The 16,255-nt window shown below is 41.5% G+C and overlaps 1 protein-coding gene across 4 annotated transcripts in view; it reads left to right on the plus strand.

Annotated features, from left to right (window-relative positions):
• Nucleotides 1-6,348, plus strand: part of LONRF3 (LON peptidase N-terminal domain and ring finger 3) — a 39,312-nt gene extending 32,964 nt beyond the window's left edge. For all 4 annotated transcript variants that reach the window (XM_084790729.1, XM_084790730.1, XM_084790731.1 and 1 more), the window contains one exon: nt 1,202-6,348. In XM_084790729.1, coding sequence (XP_084646855.1) covers nt 1,202-1,357 — 156 coding nt within the window. In that variant the 3' untranslated portion in view covers nt 1,358-6,348. The remainder of the gene's footprint in view (nt 1-1,201) is intronic.
• The last annotated feature ends 9,907 nt before the right edge of the window (nt 6,349-16,255 follow it).

Genomic DNA, 16,255 nt, shown 5'->3' on the forward strand with positions numbered 1-16,255 from the left:
GAAAGCATAGCTCTTGGCTTAAGGGAGAAGAGAACTATGGCTCTGTTAGTGACGGGGTATATTAAACTACAGCCTTCCACCAAATTAAGAAAATGATGGGAGTTAAAAAGACATGCCAAGGGCTGGAGAGATGGCTCAGTGGTTAAGAGTGCCGCCTGCTCTTCCAGAGGTCCTGAGTTCAATTCCCAGCAACCACATGGTGGCTCACAACCATCTATAATGTAATCTGATACCCTCTTCTGCAGATAAAGCACTCCTATGCAATAAATAAAATTAATAAAAACTTTAAAAAAAAAAAAGACATGCCAAGGCCAAAGAATCATGGGATTAAAGGCCTCAATTTTAAATGGATCAGTCCAAAGGACCTAACCAGACCCTTCGAAGTGGAAGAGACAAAATGGGTATTCCAGCTCATAAAAATCACACTGCCTAGGGAGCATAGGGCATGTGTTAAAATGTTGATTTGCTTAGTTCAACAGGTAGTAAAGATGAGTGTAGCTCAAATGAGAGAGAAGACCTCAGTCCTGGAGGGCTTAGGCAGTTAGTTCTATTCCAAGAGAGCTTTCAGGAACCCAGGCACTTCCATTACTAAGCTCTGCCATATTTAGAGGGTTACTTTTTCTTGACTGAAGAAGACTGATCATTATCATGCCTTCAGTTGTGTTAGACAAATGGGGAGGAGATAAAGAGATGGCTCAGAAGTTAAGTCACTGGCTGCTCTTCCAGGGGACCCAGGTTCAATTTCCAGCACTTGCATGGTGGCACACAACCACCAGTTTAAGAGAATCTGACACCCTCTTCTGACCTCTGTGGCACAGACATACATGCAGACAAAACACTATACACATAAAATAATAAAAATGTTTAAAGAAATAGGGAGAAAAAGGAAGACAGAGGCTTCTTTCTGTTTTCCCATAGCATGACCCAGGACTAAGACATATCACTTTTCTTTATAGCTCTCTAGCCAAAATTTTATCTTTTGGCCTTACTTAGCTGCAAGGGAGCCTAAGGAATAACAGCGTACCTCTCTATGTGGCTGTATGCTCAGCTGAAATAAAAGAGGAAAATATGTATGGAGGCGCTCAGCTGTCTCTGCCATACACAAACACAGTTCCATGTGGGATGTTTACTTTATGCATGTGGATATCTGTACCTGGACTGTACAGGAATAGGATCAATGAACTGTGTTTCTGTGTTTCAGGTTAATCCAAATGGTCCAGCTTGGTGTTGGTGGACATTAGCGGTTCTTCCCCTGGAAAGCAGAGCTCAGCTTCCCTTCCTAGCAATGAGGTCCTTGAAGGATAGACTGAACGGTATTCGGCGAATTCTGGCCTTTATAACCAGAAACCAAAATTAATGGGAGTGGATTGCAGAAGAGGAGTTTCCGCCCCCCGCCCCTCCCACTGCCTGGGGACAATGTTCTTGTAAATACATCTAATTGCAATAACACCTTAACAGAAGAGAGTACCGTAGAGAGATGTTACTCTGCTTTCTGACCACACAGAAATTGAGGAGAAAGGATGTGACCTGTTTGACTTTCTGTCTTTAGATGCTTCTTGATACACTGTGCTACCACACAAACCACAGAGGTGGAAGGCCCCCCCCCAAAAAAGATGATGTTTAGCATTGGCTTTTCTGAGCATTGAAAGTGACTGTGTGGTTGAAATGTGAAGTAGAGATACTAATGTCACTGCATTTGTTCACTGACTTGAGGTCTCATTTCAAATGGTTCAGGTTTTATAGAGCATTGTGTAAAATAATGTTCATACTTATTTCTGTTTTAATAATTTATTTTTTTGCACTACTGTATCCTTTTTCTACATGTATGTTTGTAACTATTTAAGTGTACATTACTGAAAAGTCCATTGCTTTATTTATTGATGTGGTTGACTGTGTGTGTAGGGGGAATAATAGCACTAAACATGTGCGATGTTCTTTCTTTACTCAGTTTTTGTTGAATTAATCCCAGTTCTTGGGCTACTTTTATATAGTTTGTGTTGATCGTAGTGGACTAAGTTTAAAAGAACTTCAGAAGGATTCTAAGGCAATTTATCTTCACAGATTCCACTTTTTTGGTCTGAACTAAGCAATAGAAAATATTTAATTGATTTGGCATCGATTGTGACATCTGCCAGAGTAAAGTAAAAGAGTTCATCTTTTTGTGTCTAATGCAGAATAAGGTTGAAAGAGGGATTCAAGAACAGAGAGAAGAATTAGAAGTATCTTGTATTACAGTCTATTATAGGTATTTGTTTCAGGAAATCTGACTAGAGGTGTGTTCATTTCTCCTCAGTACAGTTAAGGATAAGATGAATATTTACCTGCTTTTTCAGGGAGAATGGCTTTCAGTTTGGCCCGCCTATCCCACATCTTCTCAGAGTTCTGAGGATCAAAACCTGTACCCACATGTGCTGAAATGCTCAAGACTAATCCTTTTTTAAGGTGTAAAGAAGTCAGATAGGTTAGAAACTCTTTTAAATCTCTATAAAAGATCCAGAGGATGAATCCATGATTTTTTGTAAACACTGCCTTCCCTCCTGGGAACCATGGGCCAAAGATTTCGATTCAGGGGAGAAAAGACAGGAAAGAGGTAGGAGTACCATTTTTGAGGTTGCTTAGTGCTAGTTTGAGTCCTTTGGTGTCAGAAGAACCTGAAAAAAATCAAGTGTGGGAGTGTTATAATGGCAAAGAAGAAAATGAGAGTCAGGAAAGGTGAATTGTCACATTTTGTTTCTTATGCAAACCACTTCCAGGTGATGTTTAGACAGCTTCAGTGTCATTTGGTGTTATTCATATGTAGCCCTTCCACTCTGTTAACAGGAGAGAGAGAGAGAGAGAGAGAGAGAGAGAGAGAGAGAGAGAGAGAGAGAGGAAGAGGAAGAGGAGGATAGAAGAGAGTGTGTGAAAGAGATGATCTCTAAATGCTATAAAGAGATTCATGTAAGCAGAAAGCAAATGATCATCTGCACTTCTGCACTTGCTTAATGGAATTGTGTGGGCTGATGAAGAATGCAAGTGTATGGAATGTAAATACAGGAATGTTTTTGACACTTGATACTACCCAAGTTAGGTCTAGAGGGCTCAGAGAGCGGAAAACTAAGAGTAGGCTGTCCCCTGCCACCTGACATCCAACCATATGATCTTGGCAGTCATAGTAGTATGGTGGCTTCTCAATCTATAGTGCAAACACAGCAAATATCAAAAGCTTCTTTGCTTACTACATGTTACTTTGACAAGTAATTTAGCTTCCCTTGGGCCCCAGTTTTCTTATATATGAAATGGCACTGGTGCTTGCATTAGCAGCACATAAACTAAAATTGGAATGAGAAGATTAGCATGACCCCTTCGCAAAGATGGTATGCAAATTTGGATAGTGTTCTATATATTTTATTAAAAGATGAAATGGTGGTGCTATTAATAGCATATAGGCTTGTTAGGAATACTAAATGGGGCATGTCAGAAATTACTTAACATAGTGCCTTGATGGGAGATACTTGATAAACTATAACTATTATCAGCCATGTTGCAAAATATCATCAATGGTCTACAGTTGCACGAAGCACTGTCTTTACTTGCAATACTCATTTGCAGCCTTTGGGGAAATCCAAACCACTGATTCTTGGACCACAACTTGATAGTTTGCAAGTAACTGCTATTGGGGTTAATACTGGGAAAGTAGGGCTGGGGACACAGCTCAGTTGTTAGTGTTTGCCCTACATGCATAAGGCACTGGGTTCTCCCTCCAGTACTATAAAAATAAAAGAATTGTAAAGGAAATGAAAAAACTGGAGCGCAAATAAGTGTTAGAGGTAGGGCCTAATTTCCATGCCAAGAAAATAGTCCCCCTTTTACTAAGGGCTAAAAAGTAGTGTTATATTGGTGACATCTAGAATTCCTGATAGAAGGGAAGCTGTGAGCTCTGGCTCCATAAGAATAATCAATCCATCCTTCCCTGTTCTTCAAAACGTGTTGGGACTCTCAACTAGATCAGAATAATTAGGTTTCATCATCTATGCTTTTTTTTTTTGTACATAGCTTGTGATATTTCTTTATGCTGCCCCAAATAACAGGTTCTAAAATGATGTGTTGAGAACATATCATGTACCAGGTACTAAACTGAGTGGTCTTACTCACCTGAGCACACGAAATAATCTTTTAGACAGCGTTGTTAACCCCATATATAGATAAGAAAACAGAGGCTCAGCAATTTTAAAGGCTATGCCTATGTAACATGTTCATCCACTAAGTGGCCAAGCTTGACTCATCACATAGCAGGTCTTTTGACACTGTGAACAGTTCATGTTATGTATGTCTTATTCAATAAGCAGGTCAGTCAAATCAGAGAACACCCTAAGAGCTCAAAATGAGATGCCCCAGGCAAAGTAAATTGAAGCTGCCTGAACACATCTCTTGTTAATCTAAAGGAGAGGAAGTGTTTGACTTCTTAAAGAGGATACCCACTTTGAGCACATGGAAAACTTGGCTGGGCTAAATAAGCACTTTTCTCTGAGCAGCCTGGATCCATGTTGCATTGATCTAACCTAACATGCCAGCTCATGTCGCATTAAGGGCAGGAAGTGGCATAGTAGGCTTTGGCTTTCTTTGGGCTGTACATGAGTAGGATAATCCATTGAACTTGACCATTGTAAACATTTGCAGATGGGTTCTGCTTCTAAGTGCAGTCATGAGGAGTACAGAGACAAAAGCTAAATCTTAGCCAGCAGGACAAGATTCCCCCTTGTAGACAGTGCCAGTTTTTTGGGGTTAGTCTTATTTTCTATGTGGCTTCATGACTGACGCAGCCTTTTCCTTGTAGAGTAGTCTCTCTGTGTCTCTCTGTCTCTGTCTCTCTCTGTCTCTGTCTCTGTCTCTCTCTCTCTCTCTCTCTCTCTGTGTGTGTATGTATGTATGTATGTATGTATGTATGTATGTATGTATATGTATGTGTATGCACACACACACATACACTAGGTAGCAAGCAGACCTTATGCCTTTCTGCTTTGTACCGTACTACTGCTGCTAGCTAAAAACCAGCAAAATGTAGAACGTGAGAAATTAAGAAACTACTTTTTAGTGGATAGTTTGAAGAAAAGGATGTTTGCTCCTCACTTAGGGGAGCAGAGAACTATTCCAATAGCTTGCCTTTTCTGAAGGCCAACTGCTTCGATTAGAGTGTGGCCTCAGTAGCATGGTAGGGTTAATGATGGCACATGTGGTGCTGCCATCTCTGCCTATGGAGCTGACCTGGGTTCAGATAATCCCCTGTGACAAGCCACAGAAGCCTCAGAACTCCCATGGCTGAGTCACTGCACCCAGAGGTCTCTTACTGTCAACAGGTTGTGTCCTGTTGATGGACTGCAACCCCCTGGGGCCTGCATTCCCTGTGCCAACTACATTTCCAGCATGTGAATTTTAGCCATAGCTCCATTCCTTGAGTTCTCACCTTGTTGACTGTGTATCCATTTTTACTCATCGAGGTAGAAATGGGCAGGCTGTAAGTCCATTTTTGGAGTCTAAGGAATGAGGTTTTAATTCTGGATGGAAGACAGCTCTGAAAAGCAAACGGGGCATAGGCTTGGCTTTGCGGTATTTCTAATGTACAGAGGGCAGGAAGAGAAAGGAGCCACGCACAATGTACACAGTCAATTCCTTTTAGAATGACAGATCCCACTCATTCCACTACTTATAATCCGGATTATGCACATCCAGAGGCAAAATGAACTTTTCTCTTAGAAATGTTTCCAAACATGTTAATTACTCTCCAGCCAGAAGTGGAACCTGGAACCACTGTTCCGGGTGTGTCACCTTAAAGCTTTTGCTTCATGACTTTGTAGCACTTAAAAACTGTCCGCAGCCACAAATGTGATTAACAGAAGTTTACAAAGCAACACTGTACCTTATGCATTATCTTAAAAGTCTGTGGACAACCATCTATTGTTCAAGCAATGATGACAACCAGTGAGATAAAAAGACAGCCAATAGTTCAGCGTGGCACCTTTGGCTGATGTTAGATACACTAGTTCCTAACTGTATACAGTTCTTTGTGATGCCAGGATTAAAACATCAGGCAAGCTACTTAAACAGTGGCCAGTGTGTACATGTGTTTGGTTTCCATTTGTTTGTTAAGCAGCCATTTTACTTTTGCACAGTCATGAGTTGAAGGGAAATTAAGATAACGCTCCCTCCCCCCCACCAATGCTATTCAACTACCTCTATATGCCTGATTTCTTTTAAGGGGTTCCCTTGTTCTAAATCTGTACAAAATAGTTTCAGCTCATCTATGTTGTAATCGCAATGTGATAGAGACAGTCTCTGTGAAAATTGTTCATTAAACAAAACTTTCCTGTTGTCTCTGGATCTACTAAAGTGTATTCTATCTTAGAAAAATGTATTAATTGGTTGGGATGAGCCTGGTGATATAAGACTATAGTCCTGGCTACATAGAAGGCTGAAGAAGGGGGATTGGAAGTCCAAGAGCTGTGTCAGTTACAGAGTGAGTTTAAGGCCAACCTGGACAATATGGTGAGATCTTCTTTCAAACACACACACACACACACACACACACACGCGCGCGCGCGCAGGCATGCACTCATGCACAAAGGGGAGATATATTCAGGGAGAGCACTTGCCTAACATACACAAGTCCCTGGCTTCCATTCCCCCTATCACAGAAAGGTCAAAAAGAAAATTAATCAGCAAACTGGTTTCCGTAGCACTGGAAAGGAAGCTGTGGTAGCACACATCCTGTTCTCCCATTGGCTCTAACGTATTTTGATGACAAGAACCTTTAAAGAACTGGGAACGAGGCTCAGTGGTAGAGCACTTGCTCAGCAAGTGTTCGAATTCAATCTACAGCACTCCAGAGATTAAGAAATAAGTCAATACAAATAAAAGCAATACTTTATGGAACCAGGTCTGCATCCCAGCAGCAAACACTTACATATGTGACAATGAGACAGGTGTGAATGGGTTAACGTGATTATATGTTCTGAAACACTGGCTATAAATTGAGTGTTTAAAACAACAACAACAAAACACTGAAAAGGTTTGCTTGTATTTAATGACTTATTTTTGAATCACCTTTCTTCTTTTCTAACTATCCCACTTCTGCCTTTGTTGGGGTTTTGTTTTGGGGTTTTTGTTTGTTTGTTTGTTTTTGAGCATTTAAAAATTCTTTGATAAATCCATAGATTAATCCAATATATTTTGATCATATCCATCACCCACACCCTATGTCTCCTCCAACTCTTCCTGGACCTCCCCTGGCATGTTTCCCTTCTAATTCCAAACCTCACTTCCTTTTTTCTCTAACCCACTGAGTACAGTTCATGCTGCCTGTATGTGTATAAGTGTGGGGCCATCCACTGAGTCATGGGGAATCTACTAGTGCCACACCTCAAAAAAAAAAAAAGGTTCTCTCTCCTCCAGCAGTCAGCAGCCCCTCAGCTAAGAATTTAAACAGTTTTCAATAATCTGCCTCTTATTTCTTTGTAAATGAAACAACATTACTGTATTGTGTTTGATTTGAGCAGATAACCCTACCTGCTGTTTTGATTTTTTTTGTTATTATGTCATCTCATGTCTAATATTTTTATGAACTTTTTAATCGCTTTTATTTATTTATTTATTTATTTATTTTTTTTTTTTTTTTTGGTTTTTCGAGACAGGGTCTCTCTGTAGCCTTGGCTGTCCTGGAATCACTTTGTCGACCAGGCTGGCCTCGAACTCACAGTGATCCGCCCGCCTCTGCCTCCCGAGTGCTGGGATTAAAGGCATGCGCCACCACGCCCGGCTACTCTTTTATTTAATTTTTAAATTTTTTTCATTGGGTGGTTCATCAAGAATAGCTTAAAGTGGGTTGAGGAGGTGACTGAAGTGGTAAAGGCACTTGCTGCCAAGCTTGATGACCTAAATTCAATCCCTGGAATCTTTACATAAGCGCACACACACACACACACACACACACACACGATATAAACAAAATATTTTTTAAAGACTATCTTAAAAGTGAAATCCAAATCTTATGGTGCTGAGGATAGAACCTAGAGTCTCACAAGTACCAAAACAAGTACGCTACCATCCTCAGCCAGCACAAACTGCATGAGAGGAAAAGTGATAAAACTCACTAGGCCTGCTGGGTGTGGTGGCACATGTCTTTAATCCCAGCACTCCAGAGGCAGAGGCATGTGGATTGCTGTGAGTTTGAGGCTAGCCTGGTCTACACAGTTTTAGGACAGCCAAGGGCCAAGCCTACGCAGAGAAACCCTATCTCAAAAAAACCAACAAAACACAAACAAACAAACAAACAAACAAAAAACCTCAGTAGGCCAATGTTTGGTATTAAGCAAATTGAACCTAGTAAGAGAGCTTCAGCAACATGTTTCATCTTCTCTGTGGTGCTGACTTTTGTGCTGTGCAATTAATGTCATTTATGCAAGTTCTATTTTACCATTGCAAATAGACACAAGACTGAAACAATCAAAAAGTGAACTGAGGCTAGAGACGTAGCTCAGTCGGTAGAGAGAGTGCTTGCCTAGCACTCATGAAGCCCTGGGTTTGGTCATCAAAATTATATAAATTTGGCATGGTGCTGCCCTACTTGTAATTCTAGCACCTGGAAGGTAGCAGGAGGATCAGAAGTCCAAAGTCATTCCCATTACGTAACTAATTCAAGACCAGCCTGGAATTCATGAGACTTAAAAAAAAAAAAAAAAAAAAACAGGAGGGAAGGGGAAAAATGAAGAACGGAAGAAAGAAAGAAAACCTTAACTGAAGGACTGGGATGTAGTTCAGTGATGGATTAGCTGCCTGGCATATGCAAGGCCTGGGTTCATTTCCCAGTAAAGAGAAAATAACAGAATCCAGGTGCAGCTACACACACCTGTAATTCCCCATAGAGAGACCCAGAAAGGATGATTTTGAGTTCAAGGCCAGTCTGGACAATATAATGAGAACCCCCCCTCAAAACAGCAACAACAACAACAAAATAGTAGAGAATAGCGTAAAACAAAAGGCCAAGCATGTTGGCACACACCTATAAATAATATCAGTTGCTCAGGAGCCCTGATGCATAGGGATCATGAGTTCAGGGTTAGCCTGGGTAACATGATCCCTCCTTAAAAACAATGAAATAAAATGATGAGAAACCTCTATTTACTTGGACCTGACCTTGCTTGTTCTAACAAGATCTATGAAGTAATGGGAGAAAACTCAGAATTCTTGGCCAATTAAGGCCCAGAGGGGATGGCTGTCTGTGTTTAATTGTGCCATTCTGTGTCCAAGCTGACAGTCTCTGATTCACAGGAGACACAGTCCCCTTAAGCCAAAGGCACAAGCTCCCTTTCCAAGCCAATTCTTCCAACAGAGAATGGCTGCATAGCTTTCTCCCTAGAGAACTGGATTGGGCCATTTTTTAAAGAAAGCCAGTCCTATTTGTAGTTGTTCCAGAAGCCTTGAGTAAACCCAAAGCTGTCAGTTTCTGCTTCCTCTCCTCTGGGATCCTTTCTGGCTCCGTTGAGTTTTCCAGGGACAAATATGGTTCCCTAGAAAGTTCCTTCAGTGGCAAAATGAAGGTCTAGGAAAAGCAGAGAAGTGCCTTAAGTCCACAGGCTCCCTGAAGCCAAAGCCTTACCTTCTTATGCTTTGATTTCTTCACACCCAGGAAGGGGTGAGGTAGGGAGAGAGGGAAGGGGGCTTGTCGGTGGTCATCTCAATGTGTAGACGTGCCCGAGTCCAGAAGCCTCGGTGTCTACAAACTTCCTTCTACCACTCTCTAGATTTTTGCTTACCAATTTCCCCATCCCAATCTATATTCTCATTGATTGACCACCTTCGTTTCCTTTCCACTTATACACATTTATGTACTAGTAAATTTCACTGATGCATTGAAAAGGACTGGGGGAAAAAAACTTTTCCTGCATGGATTGATGTGTAGCCCCGCCCCACCCCACCCGAACTGTACTTCACTGCAGATACTACCTACCGTCTCAGAAGTATCAACAATGTCTAAATGTTTAAAGTGTAGCGAAATTAAGCCCTCAAAATAGCCTATTTGCTCTACATTCAGTGATTCTATAAATATCTGGCTTCTTTTGAATGCTAGGGGATTATTCAATAATCACAGGAGGAGGGAGGATCACTGCCCCTTTGGGCCACTGGGATGTCTGCTGACACGTTGAGCATGTGACACAGGACAGACATAAAAGATCTAGATTTAATAGTTACTATGTATGTATGTATGCACATACTTATATGATATAAGATAAGAAGTCTATTAGGAGGGAAGAAGAGGTTTAAAAGGGAGAGTGAACAAGAGAGTATAATGGTAGATGTGCTGGCTAGTTTTATGTCCACTTGACACAAGCTAGAGTCATCAGAAAGGAGATAGCCTCAACTGAAAAATTGCCTCCATAAGATCAGGCTATAGGCAAGCTTGTAGGGCATTTTCTTAATTAGTGGGTGATACAGGGGGGCCCAGCCCACCGTGGATGGGGCAACCACTGGGTTCTACAAGAAAGCAGGCTGAGCAAGCCATGAGAAGCAATCCAGTAAACAATACTCCTCCATGATTAGACTCTCTCTCTCTCTCTCTCTCTCTCTCTCTCTCTCTCTCTCTCTCTCTCTCTCTCTCATTTACTGTCTGGGGCCCGCCATCATAGGATTCTGTTGCTCCCCTTGCTTCTTCAGCATTACCCTGCTTTGCCTCTGTTCTCAGCTCCCTCTCCCACACGTAATCCCTGAGTGTTATATACCCATTCACTCTCTGACCGTCCCTACTGATGGCTCCCTCCATCTCCCTTGGATGGGCCTTGTCTTCTAGTCCTAAAGGATTTTACGATGTTGCATGTGCTTCTCCAACCTGATCCTCAAAGATTTCTGCTCCATAAAAGCACTCCAAATAGAAGGTGCTCTAAAACCACTCCTACAACTATGGAAGTCATGTTAATATGGGTGTTACAGATCTGGTTGGGATGCCTTGTCTCCTCCAGGGGCTTTCTTCTTCAGAATTAGAGTTATATCTCCTTCCTGCTCTCCCATTACTTGACTCTAGAGCTAAAGAGGAGAATATTCTATTTGGCTGGTAAAAGAATGAATATGGAGGTGGATTTTATAGGCATCTAAGCAAAAAGGAGGCCACTTCTGCCAATGGCCATCTATCAGGAAAAATTAACAACAACAACAACAACAACAAAAAGGTTTTGGAACTTTACAAGGTAGGAACACTCCTCAGTGTCTTAGAAAATTATTGAAAGTGCATTTCTGATCATTAAAACATGGCACCAACTTGGCTTTTCTAGATTGACAGTGGTACATATCCACTGTGAAATTCTCAAAGGAAATGGAGTGGCTACACATTCTGGATCATTTCACTCAAAGCTTATCTTGAGGAAAGTAATAGTCACCTGGTGTTTAGGTCCTGAGTTGTCACTTGTGTGGGAATTAACTGCCATTTGATGAATCAGTTTGAAGTCCAGAAGTTTATCTAAAAGGCTCGCACATCTAGAGGTTTAAGAACTCTAGATATTTTAATCTGGTTAAAAACAGCCACAAAGTGTTTTGGGTAAGATGTAGCTGGTGATGGGGAAGTTTATAGGAAAGTAGATGGCCTGGTTTGCCTTCTGCAGATATGGAAAGAATGAAGCCGTGAGCCATTTCAAACAAGTGGTACCCAAGGAATGGCAGCAATCTCAGGGAACTAAACATTAGTCCTTATTAAAGGGTGAATTGTATCACCATCCTCAAATTCAGTGTTGAAGTCATTAACCTGTAGTATGTTAGAATGTGACTGTATTTGTGGATAAATCCTCAGACAAGGTTACAGTAAAAGAAAGCCATTCCAGTGGGTCTTAATTCAATCCAATCCAACTGCTGTTCCTATGTGAAGACAGAGTACATAGCAAACAAGGGGGGAGGAGTTGGGGGGTGATAGAGAGAGGGAGAAGGAACGACCTTAGGAGGAATTGAAACCTGCTGACACCTTGATCTTGGACTTCTAACTTCCAAAACTGTGGGGCAATAAACTTTTGTTGTTAAGTTCAGTCTGTGGCATTTTGTTATGAAAAGGCTAGCATACTAATATCCTTCTCTGAATATAAAGGGAATATTTCCTTCCAGAATTTGGGGGAGTCCTTACAGAAGTGTGATTGTGGAAGGCAAAACCTCTCTAGCAACAGAAGCAGCAGAGGGGTCAAAACGAAGTTCATGGTTCAACACTGAGAATAGTAGTGTGGCGGGCTCCCTGGGTAAAGCCCAGCGATGGATGCTGCAGTAGCATCATGAATGGACTAGATTTGATATGTCTCCACTTTTCTGGCAAAAGGATGCAGGAAAAAAAACTTACTGGAGGAAGGATTTATTTTTGCCCATGGTCACAGAGATATCAGTCCATCAGGCTGGGGAACGCATGGCCAAGCACTTCAGTTTGTATCATGGTAAGTCAGAAGGCAAATACATAGGAATGCCTTTTCCCATAGCTCCCAGCCCATAGGACAGTGTCATCCATATTTCATGGTGCACTAACACCCCTCACTCAAATTCTCTCTAGAAATCTCTTTAGAAACATACCTATCAGTCCCTCAGTCTCCCAGGTGATTCTGAATCGAGACGAGCTGACAATGAAGACAGTGAACACACATTGCCTTTGTAGTGGCTTGGACGTTTTTCTTGTATGAACTTGATCTTGGTTCCCCAGCTCCTCTAGGGACTTTGAGCTATTGAGAATCTTTAAATGGATTCCTTTTCACCCTAAATCCTTTAGTGACAGGGTCCAGCCCTGACTGCTTTACTGTAGGTCTACATCTTGGGAATGACTGCATTAGAAATACAAGTCAGGGCATTCTGTGTAGGATGGGTGATCACCTCGGGGCTCCCAAGACTTGAGTTACTTTGAGCAGTGCTACACACATCAAATATGTTGGTGGAGGTGACAGCTAAATCAGGGTGACATATCTTGTTAAAGTTCTTACTTCCTACCTTCCTTTGTTCTTTTTTTTTCTTCTTCTTCTTCTTGGCTAATGTTTTGGCTAGGCCAAGTGACATATTGAGATCCCTCCTTGGTGTGAGCTCTGTTGGGAATGAAAGCTGTTTAAAGTGGTCCTCAGAGAAAGAATAGCAGGCTACCAAGAAGAAACTTGATACCCTATGAGCATATGCAGGGGGAGGAGGTCCCCCCCAGTTACAGTCATAGGGGAGGGGAGTGGGAGGGGGTAAGTGAGAGGGGGGAGGAATGGGAAGATATAAGGGATGGGATAACAATTGAGATGTAATATGAATGAATTAATAAAAATGATATTTTAAAAAATGAGATTCTCTTGATCTACCTTAGCCTGTCCTGCATTTAGCCATAAGAACTAAAGGATAATAATAACTTCACACTACTTTTTTTGTAAACTGTGATTCTCCATTACTTGGAATGAAAGGCTAGCTCAGGACACAGTGAAAGCTCTGGAATGTACAGGAAGAAAACCAAGAGTAGCAAAGGGGCACGTGGTTATCAGTGAGAAATTGTAGAAGAAGAGGGAGACACTGACTTGGTTAGGGTACTATCTTGAAGCTGAGTTCACACAATGAATATATTATTTCTATTTAGATAGTATTTTATAGAAAAACAGAAATAAAAAAGTCTGTGCTACATTGTTCTCTGACATTGTAAAGCACATGCTGTCATCAAGTGATAGTGTGCGTTGGCAGAGGACCTGGGGATTGAGCGTAGGGCCTCATGCATGCTAGACAAGCATTCCTACCACTAAGCTAAGTGTCTAGACTTCTTTTTATTTCCATTTGTTGTTTTGAGACAGGTACCCACTAAATTCTCCAGGGTAGCTTTGAAGTGACTTTATAGCCTAACCAGGCCTTGAACTTGTGAGCTTAACTTCCTGAACTGCTGGCATTACAAGTCTGTGTTATTAAGCCTGTCAAGAAAGTTATATTAATTTTTTTTAATTTAAAGATTACTTTCAGAGACTTAGGGAAATAATGATGTCTGCATAATCCCCCAAACAACTCCTCAATACTACCACTCCTGAAGCAGTTTCCCAATCTTATCTCAGAAAGGATTTATGCTGTTTCTCAGGAACTTACTTAGAGTCTTACTTTCAGTTGCCTAGCAACCTCATTGCATAGGATTTTTGTGGCCTCATCTCTTAGGCCTGGAGTCTAGCTCTTAGCTGATTTGTTTGTATGCATGTATTTATGCATGTATCTTTGTATTTGGGTTTTGTTTATATATATGTTTTAATTATTTTAGGCAAGACCTTCCCACATAGCACAGGTAGGTATTGGACTAGTGATCATAATGACCCTCAACCTCCTGAGGGCTGGGATTACAGGGGAGCACCATGCCCAGCAGCTGTTCTTATTAAATTGTGACTTCAGATCTGTCAACTTCCAACTCTCCTTTGTAGGTATTGTCAATTGTTTTTGTTGAGATTTTGTAGGCTTATAGAATATAGGCATGACAATGGAAATAGCCTTTTAGCAATGACTTATGCAGCCAAGGAATAATTCCAAGGTTTTTATTTTTCCTTTTGGAGAACTCAATTAGAATATGTGGCTAGAAATGTAAAAATACAAAACACAACATAAAACCCAAGGAAACCAATTGAATTGGAAGTACAGGCTTCCAAGCACTCCCTGGAGTGAAAGAGAACATTCCACTTAAAATATGCCCAATTCCTTGATGAATTGCTTGGCTTAAGTTTTTTAATTTAACTTTTCATTAGGGGGAAAAAGGTCAGTAGAGCAAGGGTTTCTATAGCAACCTGACAGCCGCACCTCTGGTAACCTATGAAATCATTAAGTAGAGAGGTGTGCAACTAGGTCAGGGAAGAGCTTGATGGGAGCTGGCTGACCAGTGGTTAACATAGGATAAGTGAAGGTCACAGCCCACCCCTCCAGGAAGAAGTAAGTAGGATTGTCAAAGGCCCAAGGCTGCATCCTATTCCCCTACTGTCAGGAGGACCTTCATCTTCGTGTCCTCAAGGAGTCAAAGGACAAACCCCAAGAAAAAAGAAAATAATATTTGAGTTAGAAAACTGTGACCAGGTGACACCCCCCCTCGCTGATGTGCTACCTTGGCAAGAGGACATAAGCCTCTTTGTAGGGGAGTGGAGGAGTCCATCTTACTCTTTCAAAGTCAACTACACTTTGGGAGTAAATGATTCATGAGAATAAAGCAAACCTACAGGCAAACCAAGATGGGCATGGGAACTGGAACAAAACTCTCATGCCTTTGTTACAGTCTAAATGTAGAATGTCCCCATGGGCTCATGTGTTTGAGCATCTGGTCGCCAGCAGGTGGTGTGATTTAGGGAGGCTGTTGGGAGCGCTGAGGCAGGAGGCATAGAGGGTGGAGGTGGATCACCAAAGGTAGGTCTTTGAGGCTTATGGCCCGGTCCCACTTCTGTCCAGGTTTCTCTGCTTCTTACTCTACCAGAATGTGAACAAGCTGAGTCCAACACTCTTATTGTGCTAGGCGTCGTGGTGCACACCTTTAATCCTGGCACTGAAGAGGCAGAGATATTCAAGGCCAGCCTGCTATACATAGTTAGTTCCAGGCCAGCAGAGCTACATAGTATGACCTCAACTAAACACAGTGAAACAAAAGCAAATCCTGCTTCCATGGAGCTACCTAGTTGCTTCCTGGCCTGCATAGACTGCTATCTCCTTGACTCTGAGGTCCAAAAGATATCCTTCTTCCCTTCAGCTGTTTGCATTGGGTAGTCTGCCTCAGTGATGAAGAAAATGACTAATACAGCTTAGAGAGCTGATGATTCACCCAGATTAAGAGACTAAATCTTTGTGGTCCAAAAACATCCCTTTGGGTCCTTATTCTTCCCATCCTATAACCCATTGCAGCAACTAGACATTCTCATTCTCATTATGCCTACAAGAAGAAAATTAGTGGCTTTACTTAGACAACACCTCTGTAAAACAATTGTAGATAGTTCAATCAACCCAGTTACACCTATTGTGAGAACAAGCTTCAACTTGGAAAACTGTTTCCAGGCTGGATCACAGGGCAGAGAAAAAAACAGATGTATTCTATATTCTCAGCATCCCAAGGGAGAAAAGTCTGTCTTTTGCTTAACATCAGCCCTATCATCCGGACTAGAATCCTTACCCGCATAAATTATGCAAATGCTGACAGGCAGGTTTAGGATGATGTTCAATTCTTCGATGGTGGAAATGACATTTTTGGCAAACTCCTTTGTGTCTTAGAACCCATTTCTTCCCTCTCTTGTCTCCAAACAGCACA

Source organism: Acomys minous (genome assembly GCF_964271855.1).
Source record: "Acomys minous genome assembly, chromosome: 7".
Taxonomy (NCBI): domain Eukaryota; kingdom Metazoa; phylum Chordata; class Mammalia; order Rodentia; family Muridae; genus Acomys; species Acomys minous.